Source organism: Belonocnema kinseyi, chromosome 4 (genome assembly GCF_010883055.1).
Source record: "Belonocnema kinseyi isolate 2016_QV_RU_SX_M_011 chromosome 4, B_treatae_v1, whole genome shotgun sequence".
NCBI classification, from domain to species: domain Eukaryota; kingdom Metazoa; phylum Arthropoda; class Insecta; order Hymenoptera; family Cynipidae; genus Belonocnema; species Belonocnema kinseyi.
In genome coordinates this window covers 48,356,038-48,372,956 of record NC_046660.1, presented here as the reverse complement: position 1 = coordinate 48,372,956, position 16,919 = coordinate 48,356,038, and the positions used below count along the sequence as shown (strand labels likewise).

Here is a 16,919-nt window from a genome sequence, read left to right as displayed (position 1 = left end):
TACTTTGAATAAAATATTTGTTATCATTCTCTTGAAATAAATGTGTTTTTTTCTTGAAAAAATACCGGTTTCATATGTATACACCTGGTATATTAAGGTATTTTTCTAAAGAGCGAATTCTTTCTTCACGGTACCAGTATCCGATTAGAAGAATTCACCATTTATTCATCTTAGCACTGGACCTACAAACGCATTAAAAAAGAAGTAAGAGTTCAATTTAAATCTAGAAATAAATTCCTAATGATTTTTCTTTATTGCACCTTTTTCTGCACGCGGGTAAAATATCTGCAAAAAATTTTAGTTTTAGTAAGTTTAATATTATCATTTTGATGTATATTAAAGCCTTTTATTTGTTCATGGATATGAAATAATGCACTTATAATGTAACACTGTTTCCAACAAACAATTATTTAAGACTTAAAAACGAAACACAGAATTACTTATTCATGAAAGTTTCCAAATTTTAATAATTGTAAATCTTGAATAGTACATTTCTAAAATCTTCCAATCCAGATGTTAAATGCTTGCACACCTGAAATATACGTTAGTCCACGCGCGTCTGTCACTTCTTCCGACAGTAATATCATGAGGAAAATTCATAAATTTATTTAAATGGCATAAATAATATATAAATTTTATATTAATTAAACTAAAATTAATTTTATAATAATGTCATTTATTTTAATGACCTGCCTTAGCATTGGCTTTTGCGAGAACTTTTGCGCACTTTGGGCCCAAAATTTTGGACCGTCATTTGCTAAAATTTCGATTTTTTAACGATTTACCTTAAAGTTACTTTAATACCTGAAGTTCTAAACAATTTCTGCCGCCGTTTTCAGTTTTATTATCGAGAAATTCATATTTATCATCAAATATTAATAAATTTCAAATTTAGTTCAAAAATATGAAATCATTGAAAGTATTAATTTTTCAACGGAAAATTTAGGAAGAAAGAAGTATTCTTATAAGGAATTTTAAGGATAAAGGCAATTTCCTTTTTTTCTCCCGGAGACAGGGCCATATGATAGTGCAGCACTTAAAAATCCAGTGTTATCCACTGATGATGTCACTAAATATCAAATACACTAAGATTGGAAATTTTTCTATGTACCCCTACCGAGTCTCTGGTGGTTCGGATCCTACCTTAAACTGTAGGTCCGCTCAAAAGATTTCAGCGACATCCAAGCGATTAAGCACCTCGCTTAGATTTTACAATTTATTTATCTCACCTCAGGATCTTCAAAAAAATCAAGAAAAAAGTAATACCTTAAATTTAAATATAAAAATACATTTTTAATACTTCTTCTTTGTATGATTTTAGAATACGCAGGGGTTAAAATGATCCAGCCGCACCTGATAGCGACTATTCTTTCTATTCTCATTTTACGATCGAGTAAGTCTAACCTTGAAAATTTTTTAAATACATTTTATAATTCCTTTTTAAAGGAAGTAAAAATGTTGATGCATTTTTTCTGATTTTTTACCATATAGTTTCTCAGAAAATATAAATATATACACATCAGAATACAATTTCGGCATGTTTTTTGCAGACGCATTCAGTTATAAAGATGCTAAAAACTGGGAAAAAAAGTATCCAGAATGTAAAGGGAAAAGTCAATCTCCCATACTTATAATGCAAAGAAGTGGCAATGATTACTGGCATACAATTAATAAAACACTGACTTTAACAAACTTTCGAACACTGCCAAAGAAAATGACGATAACGAATACCGGTCACACTGGTATTAAGATTTAATTATAACAATTTTTTCATTTGATTATGCATCCTTTTATTTTATACATTTTTTTCTCATAATATAGTGGAAGTAAGAGCTGACTGGTCCGGTAAAACTCCAAGGGTTACTGGCGGACCCCTTCATGGGAATTACATATTTGAAAAAGCCACTTTCCATTGGGCACAAAAAAGGGTAAATGTTTCAAAAAATGTTTAACTCTCCAAATCTGAATTATTGAAATTTTTAAAATTATGTTAGTAATACTATACTAATTAGTAAAAATTAATTAAGTAGAAGCGTTTAATAATAATAAATAAACGCGGCATTGTATTATTTTTAAATTTATTTACATAATGAGAATACAATATTAAGAAAGTGGTGAATATGCTACAAAGAAATATTAGAATTGTTGACGTTCCCATGCATTTGACCCCACTTATTCAAGTTTTAAAATAATTCCGCAGAATAATGAATTTATATTAAGAAGAGTTTCAAATTATATTTCACTAATCATTTAATGACCGAATTTAGCAAATATTTAGTCAATATTTTCACATAATGACGTTTTCGGATAAAATAAACTTGCAATTTTTTACAATTTTTGGTCCTGATATTATCAAAAATTACTTTTTTGTTGCTCAATAATTAGATTGACGAGAAAATTTGTAAGATTTTAAATAATTAGAATTTGGTGAGTAAATAATGAGAGCATTACTGAAGAATGTTATCATGATTTGAAACCAAATTATTCTTTTCTTTGCTTGACAAAATTTATGAATTCTAAATCATAGATCAGAATTTATTCGATTAAAAACTTCTTTCTCAATTTATTAAACATAAGAATAATGTTAAAGACCAAAAAAACAAAAGTCATGAAAATAAAGAATGATATTATTGGCAATTTTTCCAGTCAAATAATCAGCTTTAATTTAATTTCAGAGTACTAAAAATGCTTGTATTAAAGTCTCAACAAATTTAGAAGACTTCAATCAAAATACTACTACATTTAAAGAAATAAGAAACGAACCTTCATCTTAGATTGGGAAGGACGAACTGAAATTGACAGTTCGCCCTTCCTACCAACGATAAAGTTTCTTTTCTTAATTTTAAAAATATAGATCTTAATTGACTAAAATCTCCTCAATTTTTTGAGACTTCAATATAACCATTTTTATTGTTTTAAAATGCCTTACGGAAAAAAAATTGTTAACTGAAAAAATTTCAAATGAAATCTTTCTTTATTTCCATGTCTAGTATTTTTACTCTTCGACATTATTCTTATTTTGAATTAATTAGAGCTTCAAAAACTCAGGTTGAAAATTTTTTGAAAATATGCCAGCTGCGTGCACACTCTCATTGCCCGGTGTGCGCACGGTGCCTCGCGCAAAGTTTGAACGCGCCTAGGGCGAGCGGGTACGCTCTCGCGCTTCGCGCTCGTTCACTTACGTTTAATGTGTTATCTTTAACTACACATTTTTAAATATCACAAATATTATAAACGTAATCGAAAACTGTGATTTGAAGTTCTGGGAATATACAGTCGTGCATTGAAACTGCAATTTTTTTCGATTTCTTTTTAAAGAAGGATCTTAAAGCATCTGCGGCTTTGACGATTCAATTCTCATTGCGAAATTCCCGCTTCGCGTTCGATAATTTGTGTCGAATTGAAAAACTTAAACATGATAATTTAAAAATCTTGTTTAAATTAACTGAAAAAACGGCTTTAAAATTATGGATATCTTAAAAAAATTGCATATTTTTGAATATGATCCATTTTTTGGAACTTTTGTCTGATTAAGAAATTGCAAGAGAATATTTTCAAAATACATGTACTTCAAATTTTGTAGAAATTTGAATTGATATTTTCTAACTTATTGCAAAAAATGTTTTTCTTTTATCGAAAATTTCCTCATCTATCAGTAAAATATTTTTTTGCTATTTTTCTCAACATTATCAACATTTTCAAAAGTATTTAACTTTTCTCAGTTTTTTTGAGAGTGAAAAATGTATTCGAAAAATTTTCAAGTCTGCTATCTAAATAAGAGAAACTTTGACAACAATTTCTAAAATTTAAATTTAAAAATTCAAATTTTTTAAATGTAAATTTTTTATTTTGGTCAAAAACTTATCGTGGCTAAAACATTTAGGTAATCATACATATAGTCATACAGACAGACATACAGACGTACAGACAGACAAAACCCAACAAAATTGTATGATTCACGGATTCTCTAAAAGCCAAAACGTAAGGATCCGTTAAAAACAAGAAATTGAAAATTTTGACGATTACATTACATGTTCATGAATGAGAATGTAAATAGGTACGCACTGTACCCAAACTCCAAGGATTGAGAAAGAAGTTTTTAATCAAATATATTGTTTAATGAAATATTTTATGTATGATATATATATATATATATATATTGTTTAATAAAAAATATATATTAACGATTCGAATAAAAAGTGGCATGAGGAGCTGGATGAAGTTAATATGCGAGAAGACCAATTTGCGTAAGTCAAACATGCTTTTGTGATATTTTTTGTCACTAAAACTGACAAAATGTTTCATATTAAACTTTATTTAAACTTTTTTTTTAATAGGCATGATATGGAGATACACATGTTTTTCTATAGAACCGATTTTAAATCATTTGAGGAAGCTCAATCACAGAAGGGCGGTCTTGCAGTATTCAAAGTGCAAATGTTTGTAAGTTCGAAACACTGTAGAAATATATTGTGAAGAACTGAATATAACAAAATCAGGGGGAGATGATTGAACTTTTTTGCATTTATTTCTAAGTCCACTTTTATAAATTTTATGTTAGATTTGCTTATACTCTTGTAATTATTGAAAATAAAAAAAGCAACGTACATGATTTCCGAAAAAATGAAAGTGCAAGTGTATGTGAAAAAGTTACATATTCTTAAGATAGTAAGATTTTATTATTTCCAGAGCTACCATAGCCTAATTTACGTGAAAAAACAGAGCTATTCATTTAAAAAAGTAAACAAAAGTTTCTAGTTTCTAACCCAAATATTAAAAAAAAAGTGACTACCATGAATTAGTGATGTGAATCTCATTAGTTTTTTTATTTAAATGAATTTAAGAGATATTGATTCATAAAATTTTTAAAAAGTTCAAGTACATTTGTTTTTTTTTATTTTTTTATTCTTTGAACTTTGTACCATAATATACAAAAAAGTTTATCCAGAAGTATTTACTACTGCAAGAATATGTAATAATTAACAGGTTTCACAGCCAAAAAGATGTTTATTTTTTATCAATGATGACGAAAGTTCAGAATATTGCAACTTGTTCACTTCACATTAAGATTTTCAAATGATCTCTATGAAAAGAAAAACTCACAGGTGTGAAGTTACATTTTGATGACTTAAAAAAATTATATCTATACTAAATATCTTAGAAAAATGTTTAAATATACTTTTTTAATGTTTAAACATAGAAGTTTTGTTGTAGATATCATTCGAACATCTTAATTTGAAATTATGTTATTGTAATACTGTCATCCTAACTGGAAAAATAACAACCTTTTGGTTCCCAAATCGGTGAACTCCTATAGATTCTTCAAGGTGTGTTTTTTTTGTAAATTCTAGTAAGAAATTAAAACTACAATAAAAAACGAAAATTAACCAGAAAAGTGCAAAATTGGTCCAATTAATAGATGAAAGTTTTACTTTTGTATAATTTTTTTCTCTGACGTATCGAATTAATTTGCGTGCCTTCTGCAAAACTGGTTTTAGCTTTTTGTACCTTTTTCTAACTTTTTGTTTACTTATTTCGCAAGTGTTTGTCTTTTCGCAAAATCCTATGTTATTAATACATCCGTAAAATTTCAGACATTAGATTCAGCACAGGAGCCTGAACATTTTTTTGACGAATTAGAAAAAAATTTACATAAGGTGCAATCGATAAATTCAACAGCAGTGACACCTCCGATGCGCTTGACAAGTCTTGTAGATGACTCGTCACCACATTTTTTATTTTACAAAGGATCCTTAGATTATCCTCCATGCTCGGAATCTGTGACTTGGTTCACGTATATACCTACAATTTATGTTAGATCCAAGCTAGTAAGTATCCGTATTTCTTGCAAATAATTACCAAAATTTCTTGAAAATTTCATTTACTACTATTATTTTGTATTTGTCTATTTTCTTTCAGGTAAATGAATTCAGGAAAATAAAGTTGGCTGAGGGAGACGTGACGAATGTTAGACCTGTCCAGCCGGTAAACAATCGTAAAGTTAAGCTTGTGATTAAGCATGGAGGGGATTATATTTATTAGTAAACTTCTGCGCTCGGGAAATGTTTTTTGCAGTTTTCCTCTCCTTTGGGCAAACTTCTGAGCGATATAAGTGTTTTACATATGAATGTATTAGAGAACGTAAATTTAAGCGCTTAAATAAAATAAAGATTTTGGCTTCATCAATAATTTATCTTCTAAGAGTTATTTCAAGTATATAACCTATGTATTATTACAAATTTTTCTTCTACGTAGAAGTAGCTTTATAATGGTGAAAATTTCGATGAATTTATCAATTCATTCATTGAAACTTTCATAAATTAAAAAATGTCTGACACAATGTTCTAAGCGACCGCTCACATGTATGTGTGGGCGTAGATGTCGTAGAATAAAGAGATTCTTTTCCTTCAGACGAGTTAATTTACCTATAATATGAGCACATTTTATTGAAGATTAAAGAGTAATGATCATTTATAATATTACAAACATCGGTTTCTTATTTTAATTTATTAAAATTATTTGATTTAATTTAATTATAATTAAATTATTAAGTTGATCTTAATAGTATTCTGGTTTTATGCAATGGATATTTGACTTTATTTTTAAATGCTGTTGTGGATTCTAAAAGTATTTCTTCTAAAAATGTATATTTTTAGTTCAAATTTGAACATTTCTGCAATAAAGTATTAGAATTTTTATCGTAATTTTAAGTCAAAAAATAAAAAACTATTAATCTAAGGTTATACAAAATTTTAAATTGCACAAATTTATACTCTATAATCTTCTCACTTTCTCATCGAAAATACAACAACAAAAATTAGCTATTTGCATTTGTTTGATTTTTTTTGTTACATTTTCAAACTTTATTGACAAAAACTGCATGATTCAACAAAAAAAAAGTTTTAAACATAATAGTAAGAAATAGTATTTTTTGATAAATTTCCAACTAAAATGATAATTTGTCGAACAGAAAAATAAATTTTTAACAAAGAAGTTCAACATGCAACTAAGTAACCAAATTGTTAATCGAGAAATATCAATTCTTAAAATATAAATTCATAGTTAATATTTCTAAAAAATGTATTGATTAAAAAAAACAGTTAAACTGAACAAAAAAGATTATCTTTTGACAAGAAAAATTAGTTTCTACCAATAAAGAGTACTTTGTCTCATTAATAACATCCACTGATTTAAGAGGTGATTGAGCTTGCTCTTAATTATACATAAAAATATTAATTTTTAATATCAGCATCATTATGCATTATTTTATCGGACATTAAACAATTCTGAAGTATAGTAAGAATTCAAAAATCTTAAAAAACCTTAAAAATAAAATAAGTTAGAATTCGAAGCCCGAAAAATTCGCAAATATCCTATCGAGAATCACATTCGTTTCTTTAAACTGAAAGTTGTTTCTTCATTATTTTTCTGAATCTAGATCAGAGAAATTAAAAAATTACTCATTTTGATCATTACTCAAACTATAAGAAACCTTCATCTATAAATAAAGCATTCGATTGGTATTATTATGAAATTTCCAAAGAGGCTATGTCACCTTACAAAAATATTTACCGGTGAACTATTTATATCTTAATTAGAAACATTTGAATTATTGTTATGTTATATGTCCATGACGCGGAACGAAGATAATATTGTGAAACTTGTCAGTAGGTTTAATCTCCTGAAAATTGACACAAATAAAATTATTTACAGATTAAGTCTATTTCACTTTAGTTTATTTACGTTAAAAACAGTTCCCCTAAAACACTACTAAGTTTGAAAAAATAGCAACAAAACTGCCACAAGAATATTATAATAATAAAAAAACTTATTTATTTCCATTCATTTATCTAATTTAAATAAGATTAACCATGCGGGATTCCATACTGGAAACAGGTGCCATGAGCCTACAAAAAGAGTTTCATCGTTTATTGAATTGGTTTTTTCTGGAAAGTAATAAAAATACTCCACCTTTTAATTTTGTAAATAGTTGTTATTACACGATTGAAAATTAAGAAAAAACTCTTGCGAGTTTTGTTACAGAGAATTAAATAGCCAATTTAGCTTTTTTAAAAAAATGAGTTAAACTGCACTCTCAGACGCGCGTATCTTAATTACATGCTCTGTCGGTCCCGCCAAAAACTCCCTAATTATACAAGAAATAACAAAAAATAAGTTCAGATTTGAATTCAGTGAGTGAAAATTGGTAGAAATCGATTAATAATAAATTTATAAGCGTATTTTGTATACGCACAATCATGAAATATTATTAAATTTTACGTGCGAAACGTTAGCATTCCTCGCACTTCAAATACATGACGCTGCAGCATGATAAGCCATTGTAATTGAGAAATAAAAACGGTTATTACGTTTATAATTATTATATTGAGTTATTATCCTTTTTATAGGTATCACAAACATAATCACGATTTTTATATGATATCTAGAGACAAAAGAATAAAATTTATGATAATACAAATACCCATTTTCATTTCTCAGTTACAAGAGAAGTATAACTCAAAATATTTTGCCTTATAAATTTATTTAAGCTAATTCACGATCTAAAAAACAAAGGACAAAACAGAAAAAAAGAGAATTTAAACGACGAAAAGTTCACAACCTACAAAGTCTAATGTTGTGAAGGCAAAGAAACACAAGGGAAAACGCCAAACAAATAAAATATATAATGACAGATATTTATTTAAGCTTAAGTCTATAACGATTTTACTATCATGCAGTTATTTTTTTCACAAGTAAAGCAACTAAAGTATCTTGTTTAGATCATATTGTTACACCCGATATGTGTCCTCGATATTATTATACCTATAATTGTATATTAATAATAAATATTTACGTGCAATGCGTTATTCTTATTCATTTATTAGGATATTATTTGTCGAACATAATTATACTAAATTCAATATAAATTAAATGAGAACAAATTAGTTTGCACGATTTCACTATGCTCAGAACATGTGAGCTATTCTTAACATTGTTATCATTATTTAATGTTAATTCATGCATTTTTTCGATGCCACGCTCATTTTCAGTTACCTAGCAGTTAGTACAAGATAAAAAAAAATTTTTTTTAATTTTTCTAAAAATAAACAAATAATAAAAGTTACAAATCAGGTAATCGTTTCTTTGAATGAAGCTTCATACAATTTTGGGTTGATTTTTTGTAGATGCATTTAGTTATAAAAATGCTAAAAGTTAGGACAAAAAATATCCAGAATGTAAAGGGAAAAATTAATCTCCCATGCTGATAATACACAAAACTGGCAAGGACTACTGGCACAAAATTAATGGAACACTGAGATTAACGGACTTTCAGACACTGCCAAAAAATGACCATAAAGAATACTAGTCACACTGGTATTGAACTTGAATCATAAAACTTTCAAACTTAATTATGCACTATGCATCATCTTATTTTGAAAATTATTTGCTTTTCTCATAATCTAGTGGAAGTAAAAAAAAAATTGGTCTGAAAAACCTCCAAGAAGAATTACATATTAGAAAAAGCCACTTTTCATTGGGCCCAAAAAAGGTAAATGTTCCAAAATTTTGTTATACCCTTTAAATCGAAATGATGGAAACTTCGCTAATTGTCCTACTCAATGACTTTTGCGGATAAAATAAACCCTTAATCAAAAAATATCCTTAGTCAAAAAATATATTTATAAAACAATTAGTAAGATTTTCAATCATTTAAATTTCCTTAGAAATTAATGAAAGCATAACTGAATATCCAAATACTGATATTAATTTTTATTTTAACCCTTCCAACAACTAGTGATATGAGAAGATGTATCACATTAATATGTCAAGAGACCAACTTGAGTAAATCAAAAATGCTCTGTTCTTATTATTTTTTATCAAAACGTTCGATAATAAATTTTATATAAATTTTTTTTAATAGTATGGACTTGGAGATGCACATGCTTTTTATAGAACAGATCTGCAATCATTTGAAAAAGCTCAATCACAAAAGGACGAACTTGAAGTATTCAAAGTGGAAATATTTGTAAGAACAAAATACGACAAAAATATTGTATTGAAAAACTGAAAATAACAAAATACGGAGGCCATATATTATGTAACTTAAATCGCATTTTACAAATTTCATGTTGCATTGTTTATACTGTTGTTATGTCTGGACTCAAAAATGGGCACCTGTTTTATTTCCGAAAAGGTTTAAGTTCAATTGAGAGTGAAAAAGTTACATATTCTTAACTCAGTTAACTTTTTTAATTTATTATGCTCAGAAAATATATTTTGTATTTGAAAGAATTTAAAAGAATTGGGTTCATAATATTTCCAAATAATTCAAGTACTTTTCTGAATTGATGTATTTTATTATTGTTTAGAATTCTTACCAAATATACAAAAAAGTACAGCCAGAAACATTTCGTTTAAAGTTATTTATGCTGCTTTTAAAAAATGATGTATTTATACTTAACTTTTAAACTTAATATTTAAATATAATCTCAAAAAAATCTTTTTTTGTTTGAAAACGATTATTATCTTTTAGTATTCCACCTTTCCTTTAACTGTCATTGTAGCTGTCATTGTTTAATCAATGATGTCATTGTAATATTAATAATATTTGTCTGCCAACGTGGAAAAATAGCAACGTCTTGGGTGCAAAGCCTGTGAGCTCATGTAGATTCTTGTAGTGTGCTTTTTAAATAAATTCTGGTGAGAAATTTAAATTACAATAAACTACAAATACGTACTAAAACATAAGCAAAATATTTCCGAATGATAGATAAAATTTGCACTTTTGCGTAATATTTGCTGTGATATATTGAATTCATTTGTATGTTCCTGTAAAACTGGTTTAAGCTTTTTGTATCTTTTTGTTAACATTTTTCACCAGGGTTTGCCTTTAGGCAAAATCCAATGTAATTGGTACATCCTTGGATTTCCAGATGTTAGATCTAGCACAGGAACCGGATAATTTTTTTGACAACCTGGAAAATAATTTACATAAAGTACAATCCATAAATTCAAAGGCAGACCCCCTATTGTCTTAGCAAAACTTGTAGATGACCCGTCAGCACATTTTTAATTTTACAAAGGATCTTTACATTATCCTCAATGATCAGAATCTGTAAGTTGGTTAATGTATATACCCAGTCTAATCTTTCTTAGAAAAAAACTGGTAAGAATCTTTATTTCACATAAAAAAAAAATTATGAATGAAACATCAATCAGGGTACGAAATTAAAAACGTCATTTGACGCATGTTCATATTGCTCTTGACATCTGAAAATACATTTTAAGATTTAAAATAGCCATGTCCAAATGCACTCTGTATTATTTTGACAGCTTTACTGATCGTGCGTTTTAGAAGGTATTTCTTTTCCTACGATTTTACAGATAATGCAAAGATCCAGATAAGAGAGAAGGTGCCTTGGATCGCTCGTCGCGTAGGGCATGAAAAAAATCTTACTTTCTATTTATTAATTTTATGAGTTATTGTGTGTAACAATATTGTGTAATGCGTTTGAGGTTATCTTATTTCGTTAACTCATAAATTTTAAATATTATAACTGATTTTTTTTCATTGATTTAAGTTGAACCGAGTCTCGAGTTAATCTCTGGAGTAAATTATTAAAACTGACTTTTCCTACTCCACCAAGTCGGTATTTCGTACCCGAAGCACTCGGCATGTCGTACCCATAGAGATCCTCAAGGGAAAGCTGAGGTTACTGGGTTACTCAAAATCTGAGTCGCGCCGCTGTACCGGATCTAGTTAAAATTTTATGAGTTTTGATTGGCATTAGTTAGCGCTATGTTCAAATCACAATTTTATTTTTAAGAGGATTTAATGCAGAATAGAGACAACACTCAAATAAGAACATGATTAATTATTGGGAAGGTTAGTTATTAAGGTTAGGGGAAAATAATATTCACTTTGAAATACACATACTTCAAAATTTTCATAAAGAAAAGAATTGATAAAATAAAACTATTTAAACTTTTCGCGCCTTTTGAAAATATGAAAGTTCCGGTACAGCGGCGACTATTGGAGGGGGAAACGTAACTCAATTCTCCCTAGAGGATCTCTACGCACTCAAATTTCGAGAGATATCTGAATCACTATCAAGGTACAGTAAACTCGGTTAAAATTTCACCTGCAACAAAATATACCCCCAAGTTTTTACTTTGTTTCCTCTCCCCTGACCAAAGTCCAAGTCCATATGACAAAACAATAAATGGTAGTATTAATTTTTAAAAAATAATTCAAATAATACAATTTTTAACTCAAATAGTGGCTTCTTATCATAAAAATTAAAAATATAGTTCTCGCCCCTATAAATATTGGTACTCTTAACGAAAAGTTTAATAATTAAGTAAAACCTACGAGTTTTAAAAAATTTCTCAAAACAATTACCATAAAGAATAATCATTTAGCCAGTATTAAATATTGATTGATTTAATGCACAAAATCCGATTTATCTTCATTTTACTTTATAAATACTTTCGATTTTTAAATAATACAGTGGATTATTTCAAAAGGTTCCCGAGTACCTTACAAATTATTTTTAAACTAAATTAATTATAAGGATGCTCAGCACATAATTGGCAAACATTTGAAATTTATGTTGACCATAATCGTTTACATTGAAAAGGCGTAGAAAACGTCATTTTTTTTCACGAAAACATCAACTCTTCTGATTTCCAATAATTTAAACGCCATGTTTCTATCCTCAAATTCTCATAAATTTGACCTTATTATGGATTTAATTTTTTTTACTCAATGTAGATATATTTACTGTTTCCAAATATCATTAAAGCATTTTATTTGCTGATGGGTTAAAGATAATTTATTTAGTACAATCAATAAATTATAAATTGTTAAATTTGAACGCCAAAATTTAAATTATGTGATTACAAATTACAAAATGTTTCAATTTAAAATGATTTAAACTTTAAATTACCCCTGAATTCAAATAATAATTTGTAATTGGGAAACTTATGAAAAAAGACAAGTAAAATTAAACCCAGAGGGATGAAGCAATTTTTTATTTTTGGATCTTAAAATGATAATAATTTAACGAATATTTTGAAAAGGCATAAGGAGACTTCTCATTTAGTTTTGAATTATTACAGAATAGACTCGGCTTTTCTTATGTAAATATAAAAAGTTACCATTCAAGTATACAGGTAAATAAGTGTTAAATATAGTATTTGCTACATTTATTATTGTTTTATTTTATATTTTTTTTAATGATGGTAATATTAGACATATAATGGTGTTGCAAAATCATCCGCCTTATATAAAAAGGAACAAAGGGAAAAAATATATTTAAAGGTAATTTAGGACGACCACTAAAAGTATTGGAAATAGATTCATGGTCATTTTTCGGTTTTCATCTAGTTCGCAAACATTTTTAACATTCATGTCTTTAAATCTAAATTATAAAAAAAAATTCATATATCATGTTTAACTTTATCAGAGTAATAAGATGCCTTCTTGTATACATGATTCAGATCCAATGTAATGTTTCTAAACTTTTGAATTGATTAAGTCACCTTAGAATGAGAAAAATACAATTATTTACATACTAAATATATTTCAGTTCAGTATATTTCGAGTTGAAAATTATTACAACAAAATACTGCGCAATTTAATCAAATACAAAAATAAACATCATTTTGAAATCTTCTTATAACAAAACATCTAATTTAAAAATTAAAATTTTTACCTGTAAAATCATAAATGACCTTTATCTAATTTGTATACGTTTCATAATTTCAGATTGAAAATATGATAATTTTTCAAAATCACATAATCAAAAGCCTTGAAAATTAAAAAAATTCAAAATAAAATCACTCTTTTTTCTTTCAAATCCAATTTAATACAAAAAGTAGTAGCAGTTCAATTTAAAACAGCTAACCCCAAAAATTGAAAAATAGCATACTAAATGCACGTAAACATTTAGTAATTCTAAAAGTACGTAAAAAACTTCGAATTAAAAATTGTAATGGTTTAAATTGAATAATTGAAAATCAGGTGGCCCATGCAAGAATTGCCCATCTTAATCCCGAGTTCCGATCTGGGTCCGATCGGATTTTCCACATAGGGCCCCAAGGGGGCAGATGATGTGGCTCGCGTCAGAACTACATCGGGTCGGTTTAGGTTAAACCAGATTATTTCAAGTTTTCTGTTATTGTCGTGATATTATTTTTCTTTCATAGAATTTAGAATGCGAAAAGCAAAGAGTAGATTGTGAGTTCGAGATCGCAGAATTGTTGGTAAATTTCTTATATGCGCAATTAAGGCAAAGGTAAGCTTCAATTCGCTAGAATCAAAATCACAATTCATTTTTAGCTTCTGAATATTTCCAGCAATCTTTTCGAGAAAGCGTCGTCATTTACAGCGCATTTACTATTTATGTGAACAAAAAAATGTTTTCCAGCTATTTATGATTTTATATTTTGTTGCTGATATTGTGAAAATAGAGATTACCTTATACCAATTGTATGAATTATCGGATTACTAACGTTACAGATTAAATGCTTTTTATATATCTCGAACTTAACCTCACTTTTTAAATCTCACTCTACGTGCCCCATGTGCATTAGTAAAACAAAAATCTTTCCAGAAGAATATTAAGAAGATTCAAAAATATTTATAACTGAAATTAATTTGTGTTTGTGCGTCTCATAGCTCTAAATTTGAACATTGTTAAAGCATAATAGTTTTTTTCGAAATTCAATTTCTCATAAATAAATTCAAGCAATACAAACAGATAATGCAATGTAGAATATTGAAAATAAGATATAATGTATAATGATATATATATGTAGAATATTGAAAAACTGAAGATTTGTAAAACACAAAGTTGAAAAAATATCAGTTTTAAAACTTTTTAAAGTTTACTAATTATAGAAATAAAAAATTAAAGGGGCCAAATAGGGTCCCCATTTTGGATGTGCAGATCTGGGCCCCGTCGGGTAGGGCGTTTTATTCAGGGTCTGGCGCTAGACATATTATCATATCAGGCCCACATTTTGCCTGACCGGCGTCCCACCAAAATTTCTGCACGGGAATTTACAAAATATATTTTTAATTTCATAGCCTCTCAACACTAAAAATTGTAAATGTGTCTGTTCGAAAACGAAAATATTCTGTACAAATAAGTCTCTAAACATGCTTGGCTCTAGTAGTATAAAAATGACGGCGAAAGAATCAGGAAATTGTAACAGGTTGGTTTTTGATGATTTTTTTATTTTTCTTCTTCATTTCTTATTTGTTATGTTGTCTCTCATAAGCCGGATAGAGGTAGTTTGGAAATCACATGTTGAATTAGACAATCACGAGCATAATAAATTGTAAGAAAACAAGATAATAGATATAAGAATCTCGGCCAATATTTTTTTGGGATAATTGCAGTTTTCTAAGTTATAGTAACTGAAAAAATTATTTAAAATTCTAATTTTCGTAATATTTCACGCAAAGGCCTTTCAGATTATTTTTTTCGCGTAAGGTTGTTAGGGGTCGATTTAGGGGTTTATGATAATTTAATATGAGACCGAAAATGTAACCTTAGTTTTTTCTAAGGTAACTTGTATAAGTATTTCGAATTTTTATTTTTTGTTGTATTTTCCCGGAAGGCACTATTTTAATATTTTCACTTTTATACATTTCAGAAAGACCACTAAAACCCTACGAAAAATTCCTGTTTATTTTTTGGTTTAATTCTCTCTTACAAAAATATTTCCTGGTGAACTATTTATATTTGAATTAGACAAATTTAACTAATTACTCATTTTTCGTTTTCTTAAAACAGTAAGCAGCCTTGGTGTATAGGTGCATGATGCATTCTCAAGGTAATGTTGTGAAACTTGGGAATAGGTTTCATCACCTAAAAATTGAAAAATACAAAATTAAGCGCAGATTAAATATTTTTCATTTCTGTTTACTTACGTCATCTAATTTATTTCAATGGCTCTCCTTAATTTAAATAAGCTATATCATGCTGAATATCATCTTATAAACTTTTCTTAAATAACATATTAAAAACGTGTATAATTTTTCAAGAAGTAGCCTTAGAAATTAAAATTAAAAATCTAAATAATGAGAAAATTTTAAACTAAGAATCAGTTACAAAAGCGATACGAGTATTACTTATACATCTTTTGACACTTTTACTGGCTGGATCATAAAAAATCGTACAGCAGCAAGCAAAATGGATTTCAAAGTTAAATAATTGTACTACGCGGTGCTGTGTTCGAAAACTTATAATTATTTATTAACTTTCTATTATTTCTGACTTATGTAACTAAAAAAACCCTACAGTTTTTCATGCCTGTGTGATCAGAACTTCTTATTTGTTTATGCGTAGAAGATGATTCACGTCTAATAAACCCATGTTCTCAAGAAACAGTTCATTTAAAACCTATAGAATAAAAACCGAATTATTCTTTTATTAAATCTTGGACAGTTAAATATGATTAAATTTCCAATAATTATATTTTTTTAAATATTAAATCACAATTTTTTTAAGATTGAAGAACTTAAATTTACATAGGATTTCACTTTAAGATTATCAAAGCATTGGAAATAGTAATATTTTATGGACAAATTTACAAAGTAGGAAGTCTATTATAAAGCATGTGAAGGATAAACTCAATTTCTGTTTTTTTTTTCTACAGGAGGTAAGGCCATGTAAAATTACAGCCCCCCCCCCACTTTAGTGATTTCTACTCATGACATCACCAAATTAGAAATCCAACGAACAATAAAAACGTGTGCAAGACAAAATTTAGGCCACCTGCAGGGTCATATTAAATTCTAAAAAAACAAGATACGAGGGTGGATTGATAAGTTTCCGGCCTGACCAAGAGATGGCGCCACTAGGCCTACCTTGAGGTGGCGTTCTATAGTACCATCCTTAGATAGC

At 28.0% G+C, this 16,919-nt stretch overlaps 1 protein-coding gene across 1 annotated transcript in view; it reads left to right on the top strand.

Moving 5' to 3' along the window:
- Nucleotides 1-10,963, top strand: part of LOC117170877 (carbonic anhydrase 7-like) — a 23,757-nt gene extending 12,794 nt beyond the window's left edge. The window contains exons 4-6 of the mRNA XM_033357919.1: nucleotides 5,595-5,828; nucleotides 5,920-5,985; nucleotides 10,883-10,963. Of these exons, the coding sequence (XP_033213810.1) occupies nucleotides 5,595-5,828; nucleotides 5,920-5,985; nucleotides 10,883-10,963 (381 nt within the window). The remainder of the gene's footprint in view (nucleotides 1-5,594; nucleotides 5,829-5,919; nucleotides 5,986-10,882) is intronic.
- The last annotated feature ends 5,956 nt before the right edge of the window (nucleotides 10,964-16,919 follow it).